Source organism: Lissotriton helveticus, chromosome 3_1, assembly GCF_964261635.1.
Source record: "Lissotriton helveticus chromosome 3_1, aLisHel1.1, whole genome shotgun sequence".
Lineage (NCBI taxonomy): Eukaryota > Metazoa > Chordata > Amphibia > Caudata > Salamandridae > Lissotriton > Lissotriton helveticus.
In genome coordinates, this window is record NC_136061.1 from 1,151,025,129 (window position 1) to 1,151,037,731 (window position 12,603).

The 12,603-nt window shown below is 39.8% G+C and overlaps 1 protein-coding gene across 1 annotated transcript in view; it reads right to left on the reverse strand.

The window, feature by feature from the left end:
• KIF5C (kinesin family member 5C) overlaps nucleotides 1–12,603 on the reverse strand; it is a 612,753-nt gene that overhangs the window by 264,779 nt on the left and 335,371 nt on the right. The window contains exons 8-11 of the mRNA XM_078681761.1: nucleotides 10,153–10,277; nucleotides 8,732–8,836; nucleotides 8,224–8,372; nucleotides 6,891–7,039 (exon numbers count right to left, since the gene is read on the reverse strand). Of these exons, the coding sequence (XP_078537887.1) occupies nucleotides 6,891–7,039; nucleotides 8,224–8,372; nucleotides 8,732–8,836; nucleotides 10,153–10,277 (528 nt within the window). The remainder of the gene's footprint in view (nucleotides 1–6,890; nucleotides 7,040–8,223; nucleotides 8,373–8,731; nucleotides 8,837–10,152; nucleotides 10,278–12,603) is intronic.

Consider the following 12,603-nt stretch of genomic DNA (forward strand, 5'->3'; position numbering starts at 1 on the left):
ACTTTAAATGGGAAGGGAGAAAACATCACAAGGCTGGATAACAAACGCTAGTAGTCCTAGGATTGAAGACAAACCTTGATATAGGAGGAGTGAGCAGTGGCTTCCGCAAACTTCCAATTAAAGGTTGAAGGAGGCTAGATTTAGGAGGTCATAACACTCATCGGTTTGGGCTATGTTTGGCTTTTTGGATGTACCACTTGTAGAGACCAACGGTTAATTCCTCAAAGATGAGGGAGAGTATCCACCACTCATTGAAGAACCTGGGCTAAATAGACTCCTTGCAACAGATGCAGGGTCTGAATAAGGGCTAAACTCATCATAACAAGAAATATGTAAACTGGAATATAAACTTAAGGGGGTAACTCACCAACCAGAGCATCTTTCAGACCACACTGCATTACAACTCGAGCTCTCTCTTGATAGTACCCCAACTCCACCTAGATGGACTCTTGATGGGTCACTACAAGGGGAGCAGGGGATTATAAATTATTAGAAACCAGACACTGTGGAATACTTTGAATTAAATAAGGACTTTGCCTCATACTTATTATATGGGACACCTTTAAAACTTTTATTTGGGGGACTGATTAGCTAGCGCGGGACACAGAAGGAAAATAAACAATAACAAAGTGAAGGGGTTAGAGCTGAAAATTGGAGAAATTAACAAGCAGCTGACCACCTGGAACAATTCTTGTAAAAAAGAAAATGTACAAAACTAGATTAAAGAGCCCAAGGGATCCTTAACAGAATATCTGGAAGCAGTGGTGTGGCAAAAAGTGGGATGCTAGTAAGTTAGCGCACTATGAATATGGCGAGGGTTGTGGGAAACTAGTAGCTTGGAAGACAAGGGTAGACAAGGCCAGAAATATAATCAAAGAAATAAAAATGAATGAAACCAAAGAACACAGTCTAGAAGATCCTGATATTGGGAGGGCCTTTGTTAACTTCTTTCAAAATGTATACACCAATGATTCAATAGCTACAGAAGAACAAATGGATAACGGGCTAAAGGAGGGCACTCTTCCTATATTAGATCAGGATAAGCAGCAGTATCTTAATCAAGAAATTAGTACAGTAGAGGTATACAAAATGGTCAGAAGTTTAAAAAAAGGGAAGACATCAGGCCTGACCTTATACCAAATTACCTATATAAGGTTTTGAAAGAGGAACTTATTCCCGTCTTGACCAGTCAAATAGAAGCAATCTATGTAGACGACCTCCCTATTCCACCACCATGGAAAGAAACTACAACAACAATAATTTTAAAGCCTAATAAAAACTCAAAAAGGTGTGAATCATATAGACCCATATCTTTCCTCAACCATGATTATAAGATTTACACCCAAATATTAGCTAAAAGACTAGATAAAATGATTGGAGGGCTTTTTCATGAGCATCAAAGAGGCTTTATGAAATAGACAGCTGCACAAACGGACTCATGATTTTGTGAGTGCGGCAGACATGGCTACAAAAACAAACTCTCCTTTGACCGTTATAACAGCCACCTAAGGCCTTTTATAGACTGAGTTGGCCATTTATTTGTGCAGTCATCAACCACCGTAGCTTAGGCGACAACTTCCTCAAGGCAATAAGAACCATCTACAAAACGCCCACTGTCAGGATATTAGTTAACGGGTCTCTCACACTACAATTCCAAATAGGAAGAGGCACTCGCCAAGGGTGCCTACAATCTCCCTTATTGTTCAACCTAAACATTGAACCACTCACTAGAAGGATCAGGAGTGAACAGAAGATCATACCTTTTCAATACTACGAGTGGGTTAAAAAGGAGGCCCTTCACGCAGATGACCTGATGACTTATACACAGGATTTTAAGGGCTCTTTTCCCACAATCTTAAATATTTTACATTATTTTGAAAGTGTCATGGGTTTATCTTGGAAACGAAGACAAAATGGAAATTATGACTTGGAATAGGACCATCGATAATCCATTAAAAACAAAAATGAAATCAGATATCTAGGGGTACAAGTGGTGAGAGACCTAGAGAATATGGCAAAACAAATTTTAAAAAACTTACGTTGGAAACCAGGAAACCTCTGCATCTATGGGCCTACCTTACACTTTCTATTTTAGGGAGAACAAACCAAATTAAATTGACTATCCTTTTAAAATGTACTTTAATTTTCAATGCATTACCCTTACATTCCAGGGCAGAGTGGGTTCAAAAACTACAAGGGGAACGGAGTATCTTCACCAGGGCTAACAAAAGTGTGAGAATTGCCTGGAAAACATTAGTCAAAAAGAAAAAAAACGGAGGCATAGCACTTCCAGACTTGAAGTTATGCTGCTGGGCTTTCCAACTGAAGAATGTTAGGCTAATATTGACAAGCGGCTTTCAATAGGTGTCCCCATGTTACCATGCATTAATAAAAGTTCTACTGGATGAAGGCAATTATTTCCTCTTCACATTTGACCACCCTAAATATTATTAAAATATTAGATTTAGAGTGATAAGTGCAGCAAACTATCGATCCAAGTCAGAAGGATCCTGGTAATCCCATACTACAGCAATATGGCTGAAATATGGAAGTCTCCCGGAACCCCACAGTGTCTACAAGATGTATTAGCCATCCCGCTTCTGGATGCGGGAATATTAAGATGGGGCCAGTTGCTTGAGGAGGGTACCTTGAGCTCATGTGATTCTCAAGTAAGGCTTAACACAATAGGCACTACAGATTAAAGTATTACCAAATAGTGAGTTGATCCAGGGAACCATCTAAATTGGGGGACAGAACAGAACGGGAGGAGGAACTACGTAGTACCCGGACACAGAAAAAAGAGGCATCTCGTTGGTACTGGATTCTGGTACAAGCTGAAGATGGCCCCCCACAATGCCAGATGAGATTTTGAGAGCAAACCTGCCTTATCAGAAATAATACAGCTCTGGCAAATATCAGTGCCTACACTGTGGTCCTATGTTGGATCTGCACCTCTGAGGAGAACCCTTTTGTTTACCATGTACATGGCCAACTGGTCTCCTTAAAAGCTCTCGAAACTGGGAGGGCAAAAGACGAGGTTTTGTCTGAAATGCACCCTTGAGAATGCAGACAACATCTATTTACTTCAGCATTGTCTAGGTATCCAACTCTTCTGGCAAGAAGTGGGTAAAATAGCAAAAGAAGCAATGAAACGAGAGCTATTGATAAGTAAGCCTGACTCAGATTATGATTGAGATTCTAGAAGGCGAAGGTCTAAAAAGAAAATTGGTGAAATCATAGTCCCACTTAGTCTTTATTCTAATAATTGCAGGCAGGGAAATCTGCATTAAATGGATATCCAACATTCTACCTACCTGCACAGATTAGGTTAATTTAGCAAAACGTACTGGTAGGATAGATTGTATAAACGTTTCCGTAAAGAGGGTCAAGAAGTGGGAACCTTCCTTTCTCCTTTGACAAGTTAGTACTTTAAATGGGAAGGGAGAAAACATCACAAGGCTGGATAACAAACGCTAGTAGTCCTAGGATTGAAGACAAACCTTGATATAGGAGGAGTGAGCAGTGGCTTCCGCAAACTTCCAATTAAAGGTTGAAGGAGGCTGGATTTAGGAGGTCATAACACTCATCGGTTTGGGCTATGTTTGGCTTTTTGGATGTACCTCCTGCCTATTGTCGCATGTGAGGAGTAAATAAAAAAAAAAGATATGTGCAGATAATTCCTATATCACCATAAAAATACAATTAAATGTATGGTATGGGGAAAGATTTTGATCCAAGCAAATGGCAAAATCATAGTCTTATTCATACAAATTCAGACACAAAAAGCACAATCCACCATTTAAAAAAAAATGTTTTAAGGCATTTTGTCACACAGCAGAAGTCTGCAGCATGAGGATTTTTTAGCCCTTGCTGAATGTGCATAATGACGTTAGTCATTGTTTTATCAGCTGGTTTTAGGTTTATCCGACAGTGACTTTAGCGCTGAGTGCAACTGCATAGGCAATAACTCAAGCACATCCAGCGATTCCAAAATTATGCAGTTAATGTAAATAGTGTTCCTCATTTGCCCTGTTGAAGCGACATAATTGAGTTTCGAAACACTTAATGGCATGAGTTCCTACTATAAAATCAAAGAAAATGTTAGAATATTTTGTTGTGATAATATTTGTATATAAACCAAGAATGGTGTACATACGCAAGTACCGCAATACAGTATTTTTTGGACTTCTATTTTGGTAAATTGAGGGACAGTAACATGGCCACACTGGAAATCTCTAACTCAATAACCCACCCCTCAATTTGTTTCCATATATACGCTCGCAGTTATTTGATTCTTATTGCTGGTAATGTAGATCTATCTGAAAAGAGCTTTACTTTGTTATCAAAATGTATATATAAAGTAAGTATCCTTTGTCTTCTAACATACAGCAAAACACTGCTGTGTGCCACACCCTAGGGACACTAAGACACCATACAGCTGCTTCTTCTTAAGGATAATAACCAGGACTGCTGCACATAAACAACCCATAATGGTGATGTGTCATCTCCACGTGCGCCGCAGAAGGCAGCACACACAGAAGTTGCAAACTACCACACACAATTTAATGATTTTTTTACGTGGAGAAAGAGACACCTTCCCGCACATAAACAACCATTCATGGTGCCATGCTCGTTCCACATGTGCTGCAGAATGGGGCCCACAGAAAAAGCAAAAGCGAGGAAAAATCAAAGTATTTCTCCTCCTTGCGCCATTCTAATGCCTACTCTTGCATACACCTTGTAGATCTGAGGCAGCATCAAAAAGCAATGGGTATTGCGGTGGAACACCCACAGCAATAGCCATTGCATGCCCCCTTCAAGCAGATACCTGCGTGAAAGAGTACCACATTTACAAAGCGGCACCAAGCCACAAAAAGTGGCTCAACGCCACCCCGCAAACATGGTGCAGGGCATTGCGCCACTGAAACATCAAAAAGTGACGTTCCAGGGGTGCAATCACCCTTTAATACGCCCCTCTGTTCTAAATAGGACTTAAGTCCTATCGACCCGAGTTTCTCCTATTTTAATTAATTCTTCAACCTACACAATAGGTATGACACAGTACATCCTCATTTATCTTCTTCATCACTCATACTCTGTATCATATTACACATAATAAGGCCTACAGATCTTTAAATACCAGTAATCAGAAAAAGCAGGAGCAATAACAAAAATCTTGAAGTTGGAATGGGATGCTAAAGACATCTAATACACCAAATGTAAGTACAAAAGAACAATCCAAATGCAACAAATGGCTCTTTTAGGAACTTAAAATGTAATCTACTTAGATAACTATCAAGACCCAATCATTGCAGACGGCCATAGAAATAGTAAGAGGCAGAACCTTCAAATATGGCATTGCTAATACCTTCTTATTTGTAAAAACCTTCATAGATTATTATCCAAAGGTCCTCATAATAGGCTGCCCAGCAATCTGTTTCACAGACATCTTCACTATATTATTAAACAATGCTACCTCAGGGTACAAAATAATTCGAAAAACATGGAGGGCAAATGACGAGGTAGAATCACCTTAATCCACACCAAATCATTCACAGCATATGCGCATCATGTCAGTCCTTTAGATGCCTGTTGATCCACTGCACAATAAAATCATCACTTCCATCATTTCCATAGTGGTATACCATGGCCCAGGCTACAACTAATCTTTGTCAGTGGCCCTCTTCTATGTCCTCTTATATCACCAGACATTTTTTCTGAAAAACATGCAAGGTCACTTCAATATTGGTATCAGTTGAGAAAACAAGAAGCCAATATAAAAGTTCACTAAAAGCACAAAAATATTCACCAAAACATCAGGCAAACATTTGACTTGTCATATCAACCACATTTAATTAGTCCTTAACCATTTTCCAACTGTGCAGTTTTAAGTAAATCTTCCTTGACCAGTCCAGCTCATACCACTGAGGAAAGTGAACCTCAAATTGCCTTCAAGTAAGCCTTAAATTCCAGTGTACAATGCTCACCAGGAAACAACGAAGGAACAGTTGTGAGATCCTGGAATCAAATATAGACATAACGATGGGTGTTGCATTGCGATGACGATACAGCATCAGAAGTGGTAAAACACTGCTGCTCTAACTTTTTCAATAATGAAGACACCAGTTAGCCCAAAACTGTGCCAGAAACCCTTATTAAATCTCAGATTTTAGTGATTACTGTATGTGATACAGTCCCTGGTGTGATGTTTAAAGAAGATGGTTCTCTGAACTTTTGTATAATTTTCAGAAGCACATTATGCCGCCCAACATCAAACACCAAGAAGAAACAATAAATACCCTCAGTTTGTCATAGGTCCTCAAGATCACTTAAGAACTTTCTCAATTACCTTGTTCACCCTTAGAGGGCAGAAAGCATGGAGAGCTAGTACAACCCTTTCAATTAGGAATGTGCTTTAACATTATTTTCCATTTACCCATTAGGAAATTAAATGGCAGAAAGATGAATAATTCCTTTCAATGTGAAGAAATTCATATTCAAGGTACATTTATCAAATTAAACCGACAATTGCTGACAAGCAATTAATTGGTGTACATCTACAGAAAATGTAGTAAGGGATAAACTCCTTGCATGTTTCCCAATTGTTGCTTCACACCCAAAGAGTCCCATGTGAGTTAGGAGAATAGCATAGCTGGGATGAAACCGTGCTACTGCTATTGGATACATACTGTTTAGATGAAACCTTCTGAGTTCTAAAGGACAGTCAGGCCCATGCCTCTGTACCTTTATGAAATTTCCTTGGAACTTGTAATGCTGTGATTTTGTGTGCAGGTGAAGGTATTTTATGCCACAAGGAGCTCCCAAAATAAACAAATATCTAATAAAATCCACTGATCCATTTCACTTCAGTTGAAATTGGCATTACTCACCATTCCTCCACCTGTTGAGCTCCATCTCCAGATGCTGGATAACATTTTTAAGACTCTTGTTCTTATCTTTCTCTTTTTCATATTTTTTCTTCCATTCTTCAGCGGTGAGCTCCAGGTTCACAGACACAGTATTCTTAATTGTCTTGGCCCTGTTTGATACGGAAAGAAAATATACATGTGATAAGTAATTTCAGGACTCCCTGCAGTAGGCATGAGAGGTTCATGTTTTACTATGGTTTAGTCAACTAGGCAGTCATAATTATTATCACAAATTGCCTACTCTACAATGTTCCACTGAGCTTCATGAACCAATTCTGGATCACACTGGCAAAGCTATTTAATTCTTATGTGTGTATTTAAACAAAATAATAAATAGCAAATCTTTGTTTTCCAATGCACCTGCAACTAGACTCACACTAAGGCAACCAGTGCTTGATGCTGGCTCCTGAAAAATTAATATGTCCCATAGTATTTAATTCTGAATTATACACAATGAGACATGGAAGCTCCAAATTACAAGATCAGGCTATTCAATATTGTATTTTTGCAAACTGGCAAATCCAGAAAAAATTGCTTCATCAAAGTAGTCAATATTTGCAAATCAGAATACGACACATCTGTCCTGGAAGAAATTACCAATTTAGCAATGCATTTTTAAAAACTGGCACAGAACATCTGGTTCACATGAAGCTTTCATTTATAGAATTACATTGGAGAATAAATCATAGACCATCTATACTGTTACTTGGGAATCTTAGGTTTCGACTACCTTGTGAAAGACTAGTCCCACAATTTTGGTCAAAAGCTTGAGCTCGTTTTTCTCACTGAAGTGACAGACCCGTAGAAGAACACACTTGTTGGACTGATTGTATCTCTCTACAGCTCCTTGATGTGATACACTGCTCCCACCTAAACAATAGGTCAAATTAGATCACATCCCCTTCAGCAAATTGAATTGTCAAAAATGAATAGTTGAATTAGGACCAACCATCAAATACCACAAATCTGAAAGCCTCGCTTAGCCCCTTCAATATGAATTTAAATAACACACTGAAACAATATTCTCTTTAAAAGAAAGATACAGAAAATTGCATTAGAATAATTGTTACTATGTCACTGCTTAGAACTTTTGCAGCCCTGATTGCATGATGTATCATGATATGGTAGAAGTTAAACCACCAGCAATGTTTGCTGAAACCACAAAAAGTGCAATTTGATTAATTTATTCGGTTCAAGACATGTAATCCATTGATTGAGCCTACATCTCTTGCAGAGATATTGATAGACCTGCATAATATTCAGCACCCTAACTGTTCAACCAAGCATCTTGTACCTCTGCCCAAACATCAACGTTGACTTGGTTTCACACTCATTGAAAACTGAAGGTGAGCAGCATATGATAATGGTGGTTCTGCAATTCCCGCCAAGCGAGTCCTGAAGGATTCTGGTCATCTTACTATCCCGGTATGGAACGTGGGTTTTCTACAAAATAAATATTTCAATACAAGTAAAATGTTATCACTTAGGGCAATTAGAAACAATTGCAATATACGAAATCTAAAACTACAGTTTACACAAAAAATTACTTTTTTTAAATTTGCATTAAAAAGTTTACATTACTTGAGTTACAAGTACCATCATAGTTCATAGAGAGTCAATTATTTCTCTTTGTGGAGAAGCTGCTTGTAATTCTTCACTTGCATGTTTTGCTATGTAGGTTTTTCACAGTGGCTCGTTTTATTACTTAATTGATTTATTGGTTCTCAGCTTCAAAGTATAAGGCGCTATACATCACTCAGGCCCTGAATAATGCATGTGGAATTACAATAAAGGTTACTTACGGTTCCCTCTGCCAGTGCAGAAATCACATTGCCCAAAGCAGACAAAGACTTATTGATGTTCTTTGCTTCATCGAGAACTGCTCCTTCTGCTCCTGTTTTGCTGACCTAACATGCACCACATTAAAGTAAAAAGATAGCCATGTCAGCATGCGCATTTCCAAGCAAACATACAATTTACATTAATCAGTCTCAGAAGTGGAACAAGCATGGCATGTAAATCAAGGAGTATGCAAATGTGAATTTTCAAATGGAGATCTGCATTCGCGTGGAGGACTGCAAGGGTCACCCAAAGAAGATAGCACTAAAATAAAGGGCACTATAACAAATTCACGGTATCAATCAGATTTCTGATTGAATGTTAAGCGCAAGAGACCATAGAGATGATCATAATCATTTACCAAACACCATGATTTCCAAGGGCTAGGACGCAAGGGGTGCTTGTGGGTCTCTGTAGAGGGCGGAAAGTCATGAACCCAGGGCAAAGAACAGCAAAGTGCACTAGTACAAAAGAAGAGATGCTCCTCTGTCACACTACTGCTGAGGGAAGCTTAAGGGGCCTCTCTGCAGTGGCATTGCAATAATACCATGGGACCTTTTGTAAGCAACCAAAATCGGGCCCTCACCAATTTGGTCTTAAAAGACTGTAGAATTTCCTACTCAGGGCCTGATTCTGATCCGGGTTGGAAAGCTTACCGACTAAATCGGTTTGGGAATGATTTCCGACCCACTCGGATCGTGAGAGTCCGACCAACGGAGTACGATGCATCCGGATGCTTCCAGATACAATTTGGTTGGACTCCCATTGATTTCAATGGGACCATATGTTCCTAACCGCATCATAAATGGGCCCTGGGTCGGGAAGACACGTTCCCGATCCGATTTGGAAGGAGCAAATGCCATTAGGAGGCCTTCCTAACCGCATCAGAATCAGGTCCTAGGTGGGAATGCTTTCCTAACCGGATCAGAATCAGGTCCTATATGTTCATTTTCGCACATTCCACACATTAAGGCTTACCACAATTGCACCAAAATAGTTCCCACACTACCAAATTTATTTTTTGTCTTTTTTGGAATTTATGTACTGTGCTGTAACAAATACGCCTTGTAATATTTCCTTTTGGCATGAGTTATCGATTTAGTGGGCAAGAGTGCTCTTTATCCCTAATAGTCAAGTTAGACATTTAAACCAACTATGTATTTTTGAATCAAAATGTTCTTATAACAGATCTGTTTCAGTGAACCACACATTAGGAGCTAAAGTAGAACATTGATATTTGCAGTTGCACAACCAATACTCAATACATTCACGGGATAGGACTCTTCCCATTTCCTTACTTTAAGGGGGGACGAGGATAGTATAAAAAATATTCCATATGTAAAAGAAAAAACTCAACATAATACAAGCAATTCTATCAAATTACCTTTTCACTTCCTGCTAAATCAACCAGGTAAAGTTTTCCGCACAGTTTCTTTTCTGTTTCCACGTTCTCCTGCTTTATGTTTATCAAAAATATGCTGTGACTTCTTGAGCTGTGTTCATTCATATCTACGATAAAACATTTTTTTTAGCATATTTGTAAATAAAGCACATTTGAAACTAATGGCACGTTATTCTAGATACTGTTCATAGTTTTCAACCAGAATTGATTTAGGCCTGAAGTCACAACGTTACATACATTTTACATTATGAAAAGAAAACTATTATTTTAATGAAGAGCTCTATTCGATTTACAAATACTGGTATTCTGGAACTAGAATTACTTTCTTGGACGTCATGTGAACAAAGCAGATATATGGTTTCATGGAGTTTACCATATACTTCCTTAAACCTAAGAGGGGGGGAACAGGGAGCTACTTTTGAGGCAAAACGGCAATATGAAGCACATTGGATCTGCCATTTATGCAGTTTGGAAATGGGCCATAACATTGATGAGGAACTCCATGATTTCTTGTGAAAAATATCCCTTGTCCATATTATGGAAAAAAGGTCTATCGCCCGGTTTTGTGGAAAGATATTCTGCAAATTAGTAAATATTGAGAATCCTGTTTTTGGAGCCCTGCAGGATCGTAGATGTGAACTGTTTTTTGCATAAAATATATTTGCAAAATATATCTTTGGAATTGTCATGATCTAGAACACTATGGCCTAGAACTGTGTAAAAGTAAACATGTGGACTGAACTCTCTTTAGAATCCATTATTGCATTTGTCTCTCATTTTGTTCTTTATTATTTTTTCATATTTTCTCTTTACTTTTCTCTTTCTGTCTGTTTCTTTCAAAACATTCAGTTTTTTGTTCCTATCAATAGTGCAATTAATTGTGACTCTCTTTGGCCGTGTATTGGTGCCTATGAGACTGTTCCTGGTATTGGGACTGCGCCGGTAACATAGCTCCATACATTCACGGGGCTTGGTGTTCCCATATACGTACGGCAATGCTCCTTGAATTAGGACTGGTGTGTTACCATGGCTCCTTGAGGACGTTGCCCCGTGGAGCTGGGTAGCCCAGTTGAATTAGCTAAGCTTTTGCATATACATAATTTTCATTTACCCTTTGGCATTTTCTTTTGAAAACAATCTATCTTCAGGTATATTATACTACACGAACTGTGACCTCCCATAAGTTTTATTAATTTTTCCTGTGAGGACAGTGGTAATGATATATTGGTTATATTGCATGTGATTCTTGTAAAATGATTTCCCCTTGTTATTACGATTGGGACAAGGGTCTGCGATCTGAACATTCTTGCCCCTCACCTAATGCCCCTCCTCCCATTTGGTAAATAGTGATTTGGTAGTGAGATAATGGCATTAAAAGGATGCTGATTTACAATGTTGCATTTTTTTCCCTGCGTACGTGCGCATTCAATAGAAACGAAAGCAATACACCGCCTCTCTCAGCCACGGTTGGCAGTAGGAGTTCTTGCAAGGCGGTGACGTGGGGAGGGGGAGGGGTAGGGTGGGGGGGTAGTAATGTATGGATTACGGAGTTTAACAGGTAAGTAAACATATAATTAAATAAAACGAATTTTGTGGCGCGCACTGCATCACCAAATGCGATGCAGTGCGTGCAACGAAATTCGTTTTATTTATTTATTGGACCCCGAGGAGTTTCAAGCAACTCATGATGTTTATGTTGTTGCTGTATGGGGATGTATTATCGATTCTGTGCTAGGTAACTATGTATTGTTTATGTACCTATAGTATTTGTGGGTTTATGTATTAAATACACCACATATGCACATTTAGGGGCTCATTAGGATGGCGGGTGAGGGACCGTCCGCAGGGGCCGCGGCGGTCCCTCCAGTGAAATTAGGATGTGACCGCCAGGGTGGCTGTCACATCCTCTATCTTTAACATTGCGGCGGTTGCAGCTTCAAGCTGCACCCGCCGCAATGTTAAAAATGCATGCACCGCATTTGCGTGCACAAAGCGGCAGGCACCGCGCGGTGCCTGCTGCTTTGTTCACGCATATGCAGGGGGGTACCATAGGTACCCCTCATGTGCACCCCCCACCCCCCCTTCACCCAGGGGGCCCACAACGGGCCCCCGAAGTGAAGGTCTGTATGCTTTTCCACGGCGGAAAAGCCGCAGCGGAAAAGCATACATTTTACACCATCCTAATATGGCTGGCGGTGTCTGATAGACACCGCCAGCCCATGTTAGAGCTTTTCCTCCGCGGTTGTAAGCCAACCGCGGTGGAAAAGCGGTGGACTGAAACCAGGACCCACCAGCCATCCTAATTTGGCGGTGGGTCTTTGGTGGGTCCGCAGAGGATTTTTCGCATCCGCCGGGCCGGTGGTGGCTTCCGCCGGCCCGGAGGATGCGGAAAATCCTCCATCCTAATGAGCCCCTTAGTTTCATGCACTGTAT